This window comes from Erigeron canadensis, chromosome 4 (assembly GCF_010389155.1).
Source record: "Erigeron canadensis isolate Cc75 chromosome 4, C_canadensis_v1, whole genome shotgun sequence".
In the NCBI taxonomy this organism is placed as follows: domain Eukaryota; kingdom Viridiplantae; phylum Streptophyta; class Magnoliopsida; order Asterales; family Asteraceae; genus Erigeron; species Erigeron canadensis.
In genome coordinates this window covers 32,633,034-32,651,997 of record NC_057764.1, presented here as the reverse complement: position 1 = coordinate 32,651,997, position 18,964 = coordinate 32,633,034, and the positions used below count along the sequence as shown (strand labels likewise).

Here is an 18,964-nt window from a genome sequence, read left to right as displayed (position 1 = left end):
GTCCAATTTTGACTTGTCAAGTATTCTGCTTGCAACTTTGACCATAAATATCTTTTTTTTTGTGTTATATAATAGTTGACGAAAGTTATATCAATAAAAAGTGCATTGAAACTCATTTCGTCCATATATTTTATATGAAGTGTTATATGATATGGACAAATATTTTCGCGGTTAAAGTGTAAAGCAGAAGACTTGACAAGTCAAGATTGAACATTTAATATGAGACGGAGGAAGTAACTAACAAATAGTTGAAATTCTGAATGATATACGATATTACAAAATCTGTACAGTAGATGAATACTAACTCGCCACGCCTATCATTTCATCTTTAAGAATAATAGAGTATATAATTTTAATGTAAATGTAAATAAAATGATGCCAAAGAACGAAGATAGAGATTTCTCAAAAAAAAAAAAAATGAATATATTTTATAATTTGTTTGATTTGGATATATCTAAAAACATAGAACTAAAAAAACACATAGGTCCAATCTTGTAACCCACCGAAAAGGCTTTTGGTAACCGAAACACCTCACACACATCCAACCGTCAAAGTAACTTCCATCATAACTCCATTAACAAATATCAACCGTCGGATCAATTTTTCAGGGTTTAGCAATCCCCTTCATCAAACACGCCCACACTCTTCAAACCCCCCCTCTCTTTTTACATACACACACACCGCCTCCTCTTTTTTCCGGCCACTCTCCGCCGGTTCTCCCGCCATTCTTCACCGGAGATCTCTCTGTATGTATTTTCTCTTAAAACCTTTACATTATTTTCCAAAATATCTAATACCCAGAAAAAAAAAGTAATCTTTTTTCTTTTTGCCTAATTTTGCTACTTTTTTTAGAAATAAATAAAAGCTGTTCTTTAAATTATTTTTTTAGTAATTGTGACGCATTTTTCCTTCGGCCTTTAACATTGTAAACCAAAAGACATGATACACAGAATAAAATGTTAATTTTTTTTTTTTTTTTTGCAATATTTTCAAGAAAGTTGCTTTATTGGTTATTAAAAGAAATTGTTATGAAATTTGTTTTTGTTGACACATTTGGAAAAGTGTTTAACAATTTTGCATCTTTTTTCCTTTTTGTACCTTTTTTTTTTGTTTTCAAGAATCTTGTTCTTTTTTATCTGTAGAGAATGGCATATTTTTGTCTTCAAGTAGACTTATTATTGTTTGGAATAATAATCTACTTTTTTATAATTCTGTATTTTAAAGTTGGTTTCTTGTTGATTTGGTTTAAGGTGTTACTAATTATTAGTTGAAGATTAATAATATGCCTGGAGACAAGAAAATTGTGCATTGTATCCTTTATATATATCTATATATTTTATGTTGGTTATTGTTTAGGATATTAGAATTGTGTAATATGTTTCTTATTGAAAATTTTAGGGTTGGTTTTCAGAAAATATAACTGGAGTTAGATTGTTATGTTTATGATATTTGCATGTTAAGATAATAACATTTTTTTAGGTTTTAGTAAATTGGCCTTTTTGTAGACTTTGGTATAAATATATAAGCATAATTATGTATAACTAGATATTATGTCATTGTAAGTATGAGGCTGCAACTGTGTTTTTGGAATTTTTTATTTTTTGTGGTTTAACTTAACTATGTTAATCAGCCGAGCCATTAGCCTCTGCGTTGAAAACTGATGCCCGTGCTAAAATGGACAATCCAAGTTTGGTAAGCCACTCTTTCCAACATGAATGATACATTTTGAAATTAATGTATTTCTTGTAATGTTATATTGTAGAAGCATTGCTGTTGGTTTTAGGCATTTAGCAAAAAAAAGTTACAATTTTGGTGTTTCTTTGTCAAGTGGTGAAATAATCACTTTTGTAGGTTGCGTGTTTGATTCATATTGTTTGTATTGTTTTAGGGTGCGCGAAAAGATGGAATAGCTTCTGGTGTAACCTCATCTTTTTCAGGTGTGAAAAGCGGAGTTGTCAATAAGACAGCCGTAGAGCAAGGTGCTCACATTGCACCCACTAGCTATTGTGATTATCATTATCCAGGTTAGAAGGCGGATAGTTGTTGTGAACCTAAATGTTAAGGAAGCAATGTGACAAATATAGTTAGCTTTTTATACGTGATGGAGTTTATTTAATGGTTTATTTTGCATTATTTGTTTTGATAGGACACAGTGGGGCATATAGTCATCTGGATGGTTCTGGTCTTGTGAATTCGAGTGGGGGTACTTATCCGGACGCTTCGCTTCTTTATTACATGCCTGGCTATAATCCCTATGCCACTGGAACTTACATGGGGGTCGATGGACAACAGCCCTACTATTCATCTTCAGATGCCATGCCGTGTTATGGTTGGAGTTCTACTTCATCATTGAGCGCAAAGTCTGCTGCGGGTACCAATGGGATGAAATCCGCTGATTTTAGTTCGAAAAGAGCTTTGAACTCCTATACTGGAAAATCCTCAACTTATCCTTTGGATATGAAGTCCCGCCAACAATCGACTTCTAGTGTTTCCAAGTCGATTCTGCAGTCACAGCAGATCAGGTCACTGAACAAGGTATGCTCAAATTACAGTGGCACTTTGATGACTGTTTAGAGGTTGACATTGGTCTTAAAACAGGTCCATATTAAAATAATACATTTTTGAGATGGGCTGCTTTAGCTTAACACCCTTTCTTGTCTAGAACTAATTATGTATACAAGTTTTTGTTACCTCTAATGATTTATTAATGTATGATTAAATAATAACCTGATTTAGAAGGTTTTATGCATAAAAAAACTTGACTCATATGTGTTGTTATTTAACTGTGCTTATTCGGTGAATTGATCTGTTTTACGCATTAGTGCTACCGTTAATTGATAAACGTCTCTGACCCACCTCTAGTCCTCTACCTTAATTCATAATGTGTAAGATGATGAACCTTATATGTCTCTGTATGTATGGTTTTGCTTCAGTTGGCTTCTGCTTACCAGTCCACTGGCCTTTTAAAAGGGTACCAACCATCAGGAAACTTCTCATCTTTTGCATATCAAAACCAAGGCCTCTTTTCAAACTACTCTATGAACTACGGTTCTGGTGGTAGACTTTGGAATGAAAACGATAGATACAAGTCAAAGGAAAAGTCTTACACGAATGGAGAAGCCGAGGAGCTAACACGTGGCCCGAGGGGTCAGAGCGTGAATACTCAGCTTGAGGACGAGAAAGTGGGCATACCACTCACACAAGAAAAGTATAATCTTGAAACGTTCCAGACAAAGTATGATCAAGCAAAGTTCTTTGTTATCAAGTCCTACAGTGAAGATGATGTTCACAAGAGTATTAAGTACGATGTTTGGTCCAGCACACCTAATGGCAACAAGAAATTGGATGCTGCTTTCCGTGATGCTGATGGAAAAGCAAAAGTTTTCCTATTCTTTTCAGTAAGAAAGCTTAATATGAGTAATTTTTTTTGAAGATATGTCTGTGCTTCGGTTTGCTATATTACTTACATTTAAATTTTACTAGGTTAATGGTAGTGGCCAGTTTGTTGGTGTTGCTGAAATGCTGGGGCCTGTCGATTATGAGAAGAACATGGATTTCTGGCAGCTTGATAAATGGAATGGTTTTTTCCCTGTTAAGTGGCACATCATTAAGGATGTTCCAAACACTTTGCTGCGGCACATAATTCTCGAAAACAACGATAACAGGCCTGTTACTTACACCAGAGACACTCAAGAGGTACTTTCTTTTTCTTACATTATAAAAACAGTTTTTTATCGATAATGACGCTATTACTTAATGTTCAATCATATATATGTTTAGGTTTATTTAAAACAAGGTTTGGAGATGCTTGAAGTTTTTAAGAGCTATTCACCCAAGACATCTTTGTTAGATGATCTGAGCTTTTATGAAAACCGGGCGAAGTTGCTTAAAGCTAAACGGATTAGTAAAGCTGCTTTCCAATCAGAGGTATAAACATGAACATCATCTCTATTTTCCATATTTTGATTAGATTTGCATATTAAGGATATTATTCAACTAGTAGAGAACATTTTTTATGTATTTATTATGACAACAAAACAAAAAAGAGACGTGTTAATCTATTCTCTCGGTTTATGCAGAAGAGTCAAAGTGCAGGTGAAAGGATAATTGGAGAAGGGTCAATGAGCAGCAATGGCTTGAAGGATCCAACTTCAACGCTCATCAATATGACCCGGAATTTGTCTCTTAATTCTAACACGCCAAAAACCAGCATCGGTGATAAATCTTCAGTGTAGATGTCCACTTATGAATTGATGTAGTTTCTAGGATATTAGCTTTATTTATGAATTCTAATATCAAGTCTGAAATAGTATGGAGTGAAATCATTTTATCTCTTAGTTTTTGTTTATCGTTTGATACTCCTATGCTCCCTTTCCTACGTTTTTGAGATGTAAAAATCAGGGTTTTCTTTTTTTGATTTCTATCGATCTGGACAGTACTGTGGAGGTGAAAAGGAAATGACTTGTTTTAATCCATTTATGCTTTTAGTATTTCGACATTTTCTACTTTGTGTACATTTAGATTCGGTAGAGTTCTTTTCTAATAGTTTTCATATGTTTGTGTGTACAAAGCAAAAATGTATTGGTTTACAACTTTACACATCTATCATGGCTTCGTTTGTTTGATATGCCAACAGCCAACTTGCCAAGGCTTAAGAAATTTATTGGTGTTTGTAAACTCGAATGCATTCATACATAGAAGACTTCTTTTCTAAGAGTGATAATTAATTAGTTATGCATCAACAAAGTGAACAAACTCAAATCATTTTTTCTTTAGGCTATGTTTGACAAGTTTTTTTTATGAGTTTTAGTTTTTAAAGTGTTTGGATGCTACTAAATTTAGCTTTTATTTGAAAGAAAAAACTTTAAAATTTAGCTTTTATTTGAAAAAAAAAGTTTCAAAATGAAACAATGAAACACTAGTGGAAATAGGATAAAATTTTTAGGGTGCGTTTAGTTCAAGAAAACTTTCCTGTTTTCCATTTTCATTTTCAAGAAAATATGGAAAACAGGAAACGCGTTCAAATTGTAATTTTTTAGAAAAGTTTTCCTAAAAAATGAAAATTCCTCTTTCCAACTTTTGCGCTAAAATTAGAAAACTGTTTTTTTCAGTTTTTGTTTTCACTTTTCTATTTTCTAAACCTTTTATAAACCTAAAATTTAAAAACAAGTGAATTTGAACATGTTTTCTAGTTTTTTAAAATGAAAAAAATGAAAACTCCATCTTTTATTTTGAACGCGTTTTCAAAATTTTCAAGGGTTTTTTAGAAATAAAAAACTTTTCATTTTCTAGAAAACTGAAAATGAAAAACTTAAAAACATTTTCTTCAACTAAATGCGCCCTTAATCTTTAAAGGTTACACAAATAACTCTTTTAAAAAAATAATAAATTTAGATAACAATTTTCCTTAAAATTTACAGCTTACAACTAATCAAAATGCTACAGCTATTTTTGTCAAATATATCCAAGTGACTACCATCATGTCTCCTTGATTGTAAGACCATATTTTCAGAATTGTAAGAGATGGATATGTCGCATTCAAATGTGCAATAGATCGTGTAATCAGTGAATCAAGTTCTCAACGACCATCTTTTATAGTACTTGTTAAATTGTTTTTTTGACTCTAACTTAAAGTCATAATATGTTTTTTCTTAATAAGACTACGGCAATAACATCCAATCAAACATGGGTCATCTTTTATTATACAAAAACACAGTTGCTCCAATAACTTATCGACCAATCATAGCTCTCAATTTTTTAATGTTACTATTATTTTCAATTTTGACTTTAATTTACACTTTTTTGTTTTCAATCACAAATTTACACTTTTTACCCGATAACTTTAATATAATAAATAAATAATAATAGTTAATATATATCCAATAGAATAATAGCTAATATTTATCTAATAAAATAATAACTATTATATATCCAATAATATGTTATATCATATATATATATGGGAAAAGTGAATATAAGATTGTCCGACACCTAAGCTTAGGTGAGCTTAGGTACCTAACAACCTTATATTCCCATCCCCTATATATATATTTATATATATATAATTAGTTAATTAAAAATAAATTAAATTTAATGTAATATATTAAGATTTTAAGTGTAATTGTACTATTTTAATATATATATATATATACACTATAAAACAGTTGAACTAATGACTTATTGATCAATCATATCGCTCGATTTCATCAAATTGACTCTCGCAGATGTCATCGTTTAGTTTTTTACATAATTTTATGTAATTAATAGAAAACAAATAACTAAATAGTTATTTTTACAATGTTATTAAAGTTGGTTTCTATCTACAAAGTACGGTTTCACACACAAACAATTGTACATTGCAGTATCTCGAGTTAAGTTTAGAAGGGGCTTTAAGGTGTTAATATGTGACAAAAATGAGAAAACAAAAAACACTACAACAAATTTCGTTCATGATAAAAGTCTTTCAAATGATGAAATAGGGTATATGTTTCCAATGTTCTTTTATTACATTAGTTTTCTTTCTATTAGCGTAACATTCTTGACATTTGAATTGAATACTTACTATCTACTTATATTTTCAATTATGAACTTCTTTATGAGTTACATGTAATAATATCTAGTATTAATAATGTCGTAAGTCTCGTGTCCAGCATTGAACACGGATCTAAAATCTAGCATAAACTGTATTATCACTAAATAAGGGTAGATTGATGGACACTCCTTGATCCAATGTATCGAATTAATACTCATATAACCCACAACAACGATAGTGTCAAAGTAATTTAGTCAATCCAATTCAATTATGTCTTCGCCAAAAGAATCAAATCTGGGCCGCTCCCAGAAAACGATAAAGTGACTATTTTTTAGAATGACTATGTCATTACCTTTCATTTGAGCTCGGTAAATAAACAATGACTTCAGAAATTGAAGTTATTTATAAAATATATAAAAAAATGAATGGATCTTGCTAATGACCATGTATAGATTAGTTGTACTTCTACCATTTTTTTATGAGGTGAACTTTTAACGTGAAAAGTACAATTTTATTCACGCTAACAACGGCTATAATCTTTTTCTAAACAGAACAACGGCTATAGTTAGTTTTTTTTCTGAACAGAACAACGGCTATAGTTAGCATTATCCAAAATAATATTACAAGCCGAGTGATGATAATTAGTAAACTGTTGCCATTCAAACATAAAGTAATTGAGAATGTCATCAACGATCAAACATACCATCAAGAAAAGTATTAATCGTAACTCGTAAGAGGTGGATTGGATTGATTAGTAGAATTAAAGTATGAAGTTTACTCTATATTTGGACACGTCGGATTTCAAATTCTTTTAAAAAAAACAGCTCATCATTAAACCTAAACCGATCTACAGAGTACTTGTATCTCCAATTTTAACAAGTTTACCTTAATTAATTAAACATTTGAAATTACCATAAAATGAAAACCTACCACGCGAAACAAAGAAAATAAGGCAAATTACGGATCATGTGACTCCCGATGAACAAAAAGTAAGGATATGTACGTACGTATTCAAGGCAAGTGCTCTATATAAGTCAACACAAACTCGAAGCAACAAATTAACCAGAGAATGCCATTCATCGATAAGAAGAAAAAAAAAGAGAGCCAAGTTGCATATTTGAAAACCATTGAATTTGGTTTCATAATCTCAATTGAATACGAGTAATTCACAAAGTTCAGTGAATAGAAAGAGGCTATGAGCAGAATAATTTGTCAGTAAAAAAATATTGTAACAAAAAATATTATAATCATATAGCAATTATAATAAAAAAAGTCTGGGCGACTGGGCGTGCATGAGTTGAGCAACGATGATTATTGTCATCACAACAAAACCATTAAACCAAAAAAAGTATCTTCCATTGGACCGGATAATCCAAACATCTACCTCCCCAAAACAACGTAACCAAATTATTATAAAGTCTAAGAACATACAACTACAATGGATGTTAGTTTCTTTTATAAATGTTGCATACATAAATATTATGAAACATAACATGTGTACTGTAACTAATAATAGTTGGTAAAAGTATAAACTTCTTTTAAGAATATAAAAGTTTCTTTTGAGATGGTTTTGACAATGAACCAAGCGTCAAATCGACGATATATTATGAAACCCAAAAACTATAAAGATCTCATTATCCAAAACAAAATTAAATAAGTAAACGACATTCTCAACATGCCAAAAAAACAAAAACAAAAAACACTATTTCTATCAAATTTCAAAGTATCAAATCACTCAAAAAAAAAAAAAAAAAACTAGTATAATTAATTACCCATAAACATCCTTGCATGTTGATCCTGATCCATCATATAATCACCAACACCACCATTGTTGTTCATTGCTTGGGCATTATGAATTTCTTGCATCACAAAGTCCGGAACTTGAACTTGCACCATCGGCTGAGGAATCGCCCATTGGTTCACGTTATCGTAGATCACACCCCCATCATACACCGCGTTATAACCATACCCCCTCGGGTCACACTTCATCGATGATAAAGGTAAACAAGAATTAGATTCAGCATCATTATTGAGCCACCCAAGATCGCCATTACTCATTACTTGATGGTTCATTAGTTGATAATGACCAAAATTACTAACTGGGTTACCTAGGTTCAAGCCCAATCCTGAGCCCAAACCAGAGCCCAAATCACTAAAGTGATGAAGCATTGGTTTTTTGTGATCATCGAGTTCTAACATAGATGGCATTAGGATTTTCATGTTATTTTTCTTGAATTCAACAACAGCTTTAACTATATTTTCTTTGTTTTCCAAAGACTTAGACAAAACCCTTAATTGTGCTTCGGAATAATTATTGAACTCATCATACCAAGTCGAGTACTTGGCTTCCATGTTCTTTTTTCGGGCCTTCATTAGCTCATCTTCAATTTTTTTCTTACGATCTTCAAAAAAGTCATTGAGATCATAAGTTTTCTTTCCCGAATCACCCTTTTTTGTCTTGTAAAAAGCGATGGTTTTCTTGATTAGCTCGGGGTTTTCAGGCCAAACCTCGGGCTCATTTGAATCAGGAGGTAATATGAACATCACGGTATTCACATCACAAAGAGTTGTGAATTCTTTGGCTTTCTTAATCATCCCACGTTTCCTTTTTTGGTAAGTCGTGATTCGAGTTTTCTCTTTTGGTATGAGTTCCATCCTCAACTTTGCACGACCCATCTACAAGAAAAAAAACAAAAAAAACCCATATATATTAGATATATGTAGTCAAGAATGTATATATGGTTATTATATACTTAAATTACATGTGTTAATAATGTAAAGAATTGAAGTTTACCGGAATAATTGTTCTTTGTGTGAGGGAAGAAGATCTATAATTAGAGTTTTATTGCAAGGATGTATTATAATGGTTTGTGTGTTTGGTCAATGATGTATTTATAGGTATGTATGTACAAACTTTCTTGTCTTTTAATAATAAAGGAAAATAAATTAAATACTTTTTTTGAACTAAAAACATGTCGGGATACGGACATAATTGGTAATACTTCACTTCCATAATTAGATTTAAATCTTAAAAGTTGTCGGGATTCGTAGTATTAACATAATTAAATTTCGGATAAAAATAGAAACTTGGGGTTTAAGAAAAGGTAAATAGAAAAGGGTGTAAACAAATAAAATTTAAGCCGGCCAATCATATAATTAAATCAATAAATTTGCGAGAACAATAAGTTATTAGATTTAGAGCTGTGCTAAGTGCTAAATACCCGATATACATGTATATGACATTTTCATATATGTAAACAAAAAATACCATGTAAATCCAAATTAAAAAAAAAAATGTTAAATGAAGCCCTTAAGGGTTCACGTATAAAAAGGTTGTAACTTTAGATATCAAATGTCCACTCATGAATTTTAAGATAAGTGTAAAACTATTTAATACACCTTAACGGACACCTTTAGGGCGTTATTTAACAAAACCTATTGAAAAAATATATAATATCAATTGATATTACGAATGAAATATGTATTTTTTTTACTTAATGGTAAGTGTATGCGAAGTGGTATATATATGTATAGAAATGGAAATATGTATATGGTTGTTATGTTTTTAAATGAGTATAAAACTTCTCACATTTTAATTAGTGATTTACTGTAAAAAATATGATGTCCAACCATTTATTCATTACACAATAAATATTAAAAAATTATTATGTGAGGTGTTCTTTATCTATGCTTAGGTACATAAGCACCACATATTCATTTTTTCTCTCTCTTGAGATATATATATATATATATATATTTTAACAACATGATTAATTACGAGATTAACAGAATATTACGCGATATATTCAGGACTGTTGCATTATACAGTATTCATAAGGTGTTTTCTCGAAATTCATAGTTTTAACTTTTAAACATAATATTCATAAGCTTGTAACACATACATATACATAATAATAATATAAATACTTATAAATCATTGTCATCAAAATATAAAGGTCGACTTATTTACTCCCGAATTTCTATATGTATTCAAACGAACGTATAAAACTAGCGAGGATAAATTAATTGAGTGTTACCTTAAGATGAAAAGTCAATACCTATTGCAGCGCTTTAATTTATTTTAGGATGTTGTGACTTGTGATGAAGTCAATAATTAGCTGTAACAATTTGATACGACAAGGTCAAGTATATATTAGGTAATATATCAACAGTCAAGATATATAGTCGATTCATTGAAGATTTAACCAAATTTATAGAATTAGTTAGGATTTCAAATTAAGATTTTATTTTGCAATCAATCAACACAAAATTGTTTTGAAACATCGAGATTTTATCGAGTTAGAAATTCACTATTAATTGACTTTGTAAGATTTTGTCAATTATACAATCATATATGTTTAGAAACCTGTAGTTTGTTTCATTGTTACGTATTGATGTTGCATTAGAGCCGACGATCGATTTTGAGTTGACTTATTGACGTGTTTGATAATCACCACAAAATCCAACCTATTTAACCTTTTTTTTTTCAAACGACAAATTTCATTTAGAAACTTAACGAGAAGCTAGCAAACACTTACAAAAAAATAATAAAAATCAAAATTACATCAATCTATCCATCATAAGTTCTTAAAAAGAGAGTAGTTCTTGATCCATAAATATCATAAATAAGCAAAAACAATTTGAATTTATCTTTGTTCTTGACTGTTGTTAACATATACTCGTAACTTGACAAAATGTTAAAATAGTGTGAGTGGCATAAGGCCTTACCTTTTACAAAGGAGAGTAGGAGACTCACGTTTGGAAATTCGTAAAGACATGATTTTCATTTTTTAATAGTGTATCTTTAACGTGACACGTAGGCAGTGACATGAGCGGGGTGAGTGACTGTCACATAAACTGAGTTTGTTTTCACTACCGATATTGTAAGCTATGTGATCATTCTTTGATTTTCAAATGTTATCGCAAACACGAAAATAACGTCATAATTTTTTTTTTTTAAGGCCATCTTTAAATTTTTATGAAGTCTATATAAATATTTAGTGTTGATATTCGAATAGTGAATATAATGAAATTTTACACTATGATAATATGAAAAGATAAGATAGGGGTTGTTGTTCAATGCCGTCACCAAGTGATACATGTTCACAACTTGAGTTTTTTTATTTTGAATTTGAATTTGAATTGTAGGTAAGCTATTTCCAATCACAGTTTTGTCACCTCATGTATGGCACGTAATTTTTAAAAAAGAAAAAATACCTTAATGGCTTAAAATATATGAGAGTAGAGATGTGCACGGGTCAAAAACCGGCCCGATCCGTACAAACCCGAAAACCGAGAATGCAAGAAATGACAACCCGTGAACCGGCCCGTGAAACTGGCGGGCGGGTCAGTTCGGGCTCGGGTTACACCGGGTCGGGGTCGGGTTTATAAGGGTGACTCGAAAATGATTTTCTAGCTGGGCTTTAAGTGTCACCTGGTGGGCTACTGCAGCTTTTGGACTTTCAAAATCTGTTGGACTTCATCTCTTTTAAACTAAATGACTACAAATGATTGCATCAGTGATCAGTAATGCATACTACAATTACATCGATAGTTTTTCATACTTCATCCCAATACTACAAAGTACATCATCAGTTGGTCGCAAGTTGTACATCTATATTTATATCGGAAGGAGAACAGAAATATGGTTTCGTCGTAATTTGTACATCTGAACTTGGTTTTGAAGAAGAATAAGATAAAAACAGAAATATATAATACTCGTAGATAGATATCATAGGTAGAAGAGAGATGATGTCAAGAGAAAAAAGATATATATAAAACAAATATACGGTGGTAAGTATGAAAAGTAAAGCACATTGTTTTATATAGGTGGTTTTCATATATTAGCAATATAATATTTTTTATTTAGCTAGGCTTATTTTTAAACAATAAACAGCTGGCCTATGGGTTACTTTTCATAGTAGCAGTACTAGCAATGTGAATGTGGTCAAGACTATATGTACCATATATATATTAATAAATTAAAAAGATAACATTAATATTTAATGAACTTTATGTTACCATTTCACATATGGTCCTTATTTCATCCTTATTTTCTATAATACTTTCCTCTGTCATTTTCTCCTCCCAATTGAAACGTTATCATGGTGCTGCATCAGGTTTAATAACCATTGTTTTATAAAAGGTAATACGTACATCAAATATGGAAATAGCCAAACCCGTTCTTTACATGTTGTTGCTTATCATTCTCATGGTCATCTCAAGACTCAAGATATAATCAAATATGAAGATAGAGAAGCCCACACAGTGAATTAGGTAGACTCACGGGTCTAACGGTTCAACCCGCCAAACCGCGGGTTTTGACCCGGCCCGAACCGAACCCGGGAAGCCATGGAAATCAAGACCCGAGAACCGGCCCGTTTGTGCTTCGGTCGGGTCGGTTACGGGCGGGTTAGTAACGGGTCACGTGTTTTCGGGCTAAAAACTCATCCCTATATGAGAGCATTATTCTTAAAGTTGTAAAATGAATTTGAGACCAAGAAAAATGACTTTCAATGCCGTCTTCGACTACCAAAGGTAGAAAACCTACTTCTAGGTTATATCAAAGGTAAAGTTTTTTGGTTTTAGAGGATATGAGAATCGAACACATAACATTTATTTTCAGCGGCAAGGGTTCCAATCACTGATCTAACTCGGTTGGTTTAAATAAATTGAATTTGAGACTCTTTTACCTTTACAAATTCTAAATCATTTTTACGTCAAACAATTAAAACTTTAATCTATTTTTTTCCAATAACTTTCCGTACTAATTTTTGTAAAAACTAAAAATAAAATGGGTAAAAAGAAATTCTATTCTCAAACATCTCTGTTTGGCTAAAAACTCAAAACACAAAAAGATAAGGATTTTTCTCAGTCACTAGAAAGAAGCATGCCAACAGATTTTGCTATCCACTCTATGAACCCTCTTTCTCACTCTCAGGTGAGACCCTTACTTCCTTTTCGCTCTTTGCATTTCTATTGCTATTATTATATATACATATACATATACATATACATACATATATATGGCTGTCAGTACACTATGTTCCTCCACAATTTGCTCTATCAATCCCACCATTGATACTTCAACAAGTTACACTTTATCCTTTAAAAAGTACTCTAAATCCCGTCAAGTTTCAAAATTTATGAATTCCCCATGTGGGTCAATGCTACAATGGAAGAAACATAGGAGAAAATTTGTGGGGTTTTGTGGGTTTCTGATAAAAAGTTCATTAAATGCTGAAAATGTTATCCAAAACGGGTCTGCTGAGGATATTACTGGGGTTCTTAAGTCAATATCTGACCCTGGTCAAGCTTTGGCCTTTTTTGAGTCAGTTGCTAAACTTCCTAATCTTGTTCATAATACTGAATCTTGTAATTATATGCTTGAATTGTTGAGGGTGAATAGGCGAATAAGTGATATGGTTGTCGTGTTTGATGTTATGCAAAGGCAGATAATTTATAGGAATTTGGATACCTATTTGATTATATTTAAAGGGCTTGGTGTTAAGGGTGGGATTAGACAAGCACCGTTGGCGCTTAGTTTGATGAGGAAGTCGGGATTTGTTTTGAATGCGTATTCGTATAATGGGCTGATTGATTTGGTATTGAAATCGGGGTTTTGTAGAGAGGCGTTAGAGGTTTATAAGAGAATGTTGTTAGAAGGGATTAAACCCAGCCTTAAGACTTACTCTGCACTTATGGTGGCATTAGGAAAACGCAGGGATACTAGAAATGTTATGGGGTTGTTGAAAGATATGGAAGAGTTAGGGCTCAAACCAAATGTGTACACTTTTACTATTTGTATTAGGGTCCTTGGTAGGGCGGGGAAGATTGATGAAGCTTTTGAAGTTTTTAAGAGAATGGAAGGTGAGGGTTGTGGGCCGGATGTTGTAACTTATACGGTTTTGATTGATGCACTTTGTAATGCAGGAAAACTTGAAAGGGCTAAACAAATGTTTGTGAAAATGAAATCTAGTAGTCATAAACCCGACCGTGTAACTTACATTACTTTGATGGATAAGTTTGGTGATTGTGGTGATTTAGATTCGGTTCAATCATTTTGGTTGGAAATGGAGGCAGATGGTTATGTCGCAGATGTTGTCACTTACACTATTTATATTGATGCACTATGCAAAGCTGGAAAAATTGACGAGGCATTCACTACGTTAAACTCCATGAATAATAAAGATATTTCACCAAATCTTCAAACTTATAATACCTTAATTCGAGGGCTTTTGAGGGTTGATAGATTAGATAAGGCATTAGAGTTGTTTGCTAGCCTTGGTTCTTCGGGTATTGAACCTACTGCATACACCTACATACTTTTTATAGACTACTATGGAAAATTAGGGGATGCCGATAAAGCCTTAGAGACCTTTGAGAAGATGAAGGTTCGCGGAGTTGTACCTAACCTTGTTGCATGCAATGCATCATTGTACAGTCTTGCAGAACTCGGGAGAATAGGGGAAGCTAAAAAGATGTTTTATGAGCTTAAAAGGAGTGGAATTGCTCCAGATTCGATTACTTATAATATGATGATAAAGTGTTTTGGTAAAGCGGGGAAAATCGATGAAGCAACGAAGTTACTTTATGAGATGGTGGAAACTGGTTGTGAACCGGATGTGATTGTAATCAACTCTTTGATCGATACACTTTATAAAGCTGATCGAGTGGATGAAGCTTGGGATATGTTTAAGAAAATGAAGGAAATGAATCTTTCGCCGACAGTTGTGACTTATAACACATTGTTGGCTGGATTGAGAAAAGAAGGTCGGGTTCAAGAAGCGATTAAGTTATTTGAAAGCATGAGTTCGTGTGGGTCTCCTCCAAATACGATTACTTTCAATACCCTTCTTGATTGTATTTGTAAAAATGATTCGGTTGATTTGGCTTTAAAGTTTTTAAATGAAATGACTTATAAGAACTGCCGGCCTGATGTTTTTACTTACAACACAATCATTTTTGGTTTAACAAAGGAGAATCGGGTTCTTGATGCATTCTGGTTCTTCCACCAAATGAAGAAAACACTCGATCCTGATTGTGTAACTTTATGTACAATTCTCCCGAGCATTGTGAAGCATGGAAAGGTTGATGATGCTTTGAAAATCACCGAGGATTTTATTAACCGTGTTAGAAACAGACCTGAGAAGATTTTTTGGAAAGATTTGATGGAAGGAATCATGAGTGAAGCTTCAATTGATAATTCTTTTCGTTTTGTGGAAGGATTAATATCTAGTGGAACTTGCATTACTGATTCGGTGATGATTCCCGTAGTCAAGAGTTTATGTAAGCAGAAGAAAATTCTGGAAGCCCATTCAGTTTTCTTAAAGGTGTCTAAAGATTATGGCATTCAACCAACCCTGGAAGCATATTATCCAATTCTTGATGGTTTTCTTGATGGTGGTTTTCAAAAGGAGGCATGGGATTTGTTTAAAGAAATGAAGAATTCTGGGTGTGTTCCGGATGTTTTCACTTATAATTTGCTTTTAAGTGATCTTGCTAATTCCGGAAAAGTCAACGAGCTATTTGACTTGTATGACGAGATGCTTTGCAGGGGCTGTAAGCCTAACACAATTACACAAAATATTCTTCTTAGTGGTCTTGTAAAGTCTAATAGTTTAAAAAAGGCAATGGATTTATATTATGATCTTATTAGTGGTGGTTTCTCTCCTACTCCATGTACTTGTGGTCCTCTAATTGATGGTCTTCTGAAGAATGGACAATTAGATGAAGCAAAAAACTTCTTTGATGAAATGGTGGAGTATGGATGCAAACCGAATTGTGCTATTTATAACATCTTGATGAATGGCTATGGAAAAACAGGTGATGTGAAAACTGCCTGTGAGTTATTTGATCAGATGGTAAAAGAAGGAATAAGACCCGATTTGAAATCATACACCATTCTTGTTGACTGTTTATGCTTAGTTGGAAGAGTCGATGATGCAATGTACTATTTTGAGCAAATGAAGGAAACGGGTCTTGACCCTGATGTAATTGCATACAATCTCATGATTAACGGCCTTGGAACTGTAAGGCGAATAGAGGATGCTTTGGGGCTTTTTGATGAGATGCGGGCTCGAGGGATTTCTCCAAATTTGTATACTTATAATGTTTTGATACTCATTCTTGGGATTGTTGGAAGAATAGAGGAAGCAGGTAGGATGTATACAGAATTACAAGTTATGGGCTTGGAGCCGAATGTGTTTACATACAATGCTCTAATTAGAGGGTATAGCCTCTCTGGGAATCCTGCCCATGCTTATGCTGTTTATGAGAAAATGATGGTCGGAGGTTGCAGCCCAAACACAGGGACATTTGCGCAGCTTCCTAATCAATCTTGACGTCAGATGCTTCTTACTTGCAAAAGACCTGGTGAGGGGTTGTTTTTGTTACCAAAAAAACAGCAAAATGGGATGGTTGGGTAATGGGTCAGAGTGGAGGTCTCTCAAAACAGGTTATTTTTAAAACCATTGAAATGGGTCAGGCTGGGTTAGTGGAGCTGTAAGCTCCTTGTTATTGAATATAGTATTTATATTTGATTAATACCTCAAATTTGATAACAAAAAACTTTATCTTTTTGATAATGTTCTAAGTTGCAATTTGAACAATATAGCAGGTATATGCGTTCAAAATACATTAGAGGCAACTTTTGGCCCGTTCATACCTTTCCGTTAAATTGAAATGCCATCCAATTATGTTATTATAGTCATTGTAAGTGTTTTGTTAGAATAGATCTGAGTGAAGTTTGTAAGCTCTAAATGGGTAACATCAACAATTTAGTAATTTATAGAACAGGTCACTTATTGAAAGTTGCCCGAAGAATATTCTAAGTGCATTAAGTCTCTTAAATAAGTTTACAAGTCAACCCAACAGTACTAGTTTTGACCCGTTAGTCGCCTTGCTGATTTTGCCTCCTATGGACCTGAGGATAGCAGGAAGTTATCCACTTTATGTTTCTAAAAAGGTTTTGATGCATTAACAACTGTGTTGATCAATTCTTGCACGTGCCTACTGGTTTCTTAGACTTTTGTCCTTAAGATTCGTTGGTTCAGGAACTTCATTTATTATTCTTCGTGGCTTAGACTTGACTATAAAGGAAGATAAAAGTTCTCAAAAGATACAAATCCTCAAAAGATTGTTAATATTTGGTTTGGATGTTTATGCTAAACCTATATGGTTAATTGTTTCTATCGTTGAACCAATTCTGTGTTACCTTCAGGTTTATGTTGTTAAAAGCGGGCAGGAGCAAACCAGCCAAGCTGCATACATGCTGTACGAAAAGGTAATTGTTCTTGCATTGTTTTACTTAAACTTGAAGCTAATTGTTTTTTCTTCATAATTATCACTTGATGCAATGCACCTTTAGTTAAGTATGTCGGGGTTATTTTACTATGGCAAATAATTTCATTCTTTTGGCAGGAGAGTGGAAAAGGGTAACAGGAAATTTGCTACCAAGAAGAAGAAATGAATGAAAACTTTGGAATGATAATACGAATCAATATATATTAAGAGAAAAAGATACAATATACCATGTACAAAGTAGTAGGTCGGTTTTTCGTGATTTATATAGTTTATATGTCTAACTACCATCTTCTTTGTATTTAGATACCTTGATTTCAATCAAGATGCATAGCTTGGTTTAGTCATATAGTGGCAAAACTATTAAATATATTTCCAACCTCTATACGATGGTAGTTGTGGCAGTTTTGACCAATTTGCTTATTGATAAGTTGATTTCATCCGTGTAAACTTTCGGTCTTCATACCTACAACCATGTTCTTATGTCAATTCGACCAGTTTGTTCAAGTATTTGTCACTTTAACTTATTCTTGTATAAACTTTGCAGGGTAGCTATTTATATCATATGGCTTCTTATCCATCTAATGGCGGAGTGATATCTTGATCCGGATTTAATGACTTCGGTTTGTATCAAGCTGTGCGTGTTAGCTATCAAATGCTACTTTAATGACTAGATAATGTTGTTAGTTATCATACAAGCTTTGAACAATTGGATTGTTGTCACTGGAATTTTGTCTATATATTAAACTATTCTAAGATCATAGCCAAATGTTATATTACTTGGTAAAAGCTTGTAGCTGGCTTCAAACACCAGCTAAGGTAGCGTTTTGAAAAGAAGCTTTTTGTCAAAACTTTAAAGCTTGAAGCCTCTTGTAACCAAAAGAAGTTTTATACTGACACAAGAGTTTTTTCTTAAAAGCTTGAAGGTGCTCATAAAAGCTTCTAACCAAACATAGCGTAAGTCCATGAATCAGCCAACCCAATACAAATTGAAATTTGAAAGCCCAATAAACTAACCGACACCAAAAATTCAAAACCCCTTATTTATTCAACTTATATTGCGTATCTAGCTTATAAATAAAAGAGTAGGTTGACTATACATGACTTGACACTATTAAGAGCCTTTTTTAG

The 18,964-nt window shown here is 32.8% G+C and overlaps 3 protein-coding genes across 4 annotated transcripts; 2 read left to right on the top strand and 1 right to left on the bottom strand.

Annotated features, from left to right (window-relative positions):
* The first annotated feature begins 642 nt into the window (after positions 1-642).
* LOC122595703 (YTH domain-containing protein ECT4-like) lies at positions 643-4,490 on the top strand. The gene is made up of 9 exons (XM_043768128.1): positions 643-746; positions 1,251-1,310; positions 1,631-1,692; positions 1,889-2,024; positions 2,147-2,535; positions 2,934-3,398; positions 3,484-3,696; positions 3,781-3,927; positions 4,080-4,490. The coding sequence occupies exons 2-9, from the start codon at positions 1,283-1,285 to the stop codon at positions 4,233-4,235; spliced, it is 1,596 nt and encodes a 531-aa protein (XP_043624063.1). The 5' UTR covers positions 643-746; positions 1,251-1,282; the 3' UTR covers positions 4,236-4,490.
* Positions 4,491-8,296: 3,806 nt separating this feature from the next.
* LOC122597433 (agamous-like MADS-box protein AGL82) lies at positions 8,297-9,208 on the bottom strand. The gene has a single exon (XM_043770027.1). The coding sequence runs from the start codon at positions 9,206-9,208 to the stop codon at positions 8,297-8,299; it is 912 nt and encodes a 303-aa protein (XP_043625962.1).
* A 4,315-nt stretch (positions 9,209-13,523) lies between these two features.
* On the top strand, positions 13,524-18,594 carry LOC122595855 (pentatricopeptide repeat-containing protein At4g31850, chloroplastic). 2 transcript variants are annotated; one of them, XM_043768315.1, is made up of 4 exons: positions 13,524-16,906; positions 17,754-17,816; positions 17,954-18,080; positions 18,381-18,594. In XM_043768315.1, exon 1 carries the CDS (start codon positions 13,558-13,560, stop codon positions 16,873-16,875), a length of 3,318 nt encoding a protein of 1,105 aa, XP_043624250.1. In that variant the 5' UTR covers positions 13,524-13,557; the 3' UTR covers positions 16,876-16,906; positions 17,754-17,816; positions 17,954-18,080; positions 18,381-18,594. The 2 variants fall into 2 exon arrangements, with proteins under 2 accessions (XP_043624250.1, XP_043624251.1); XM_043768316.1 differs by lacking the exon at positions 17,954-18,080.
* Positions 18,595-18,964: the final 370 nt, after the last annotated feature.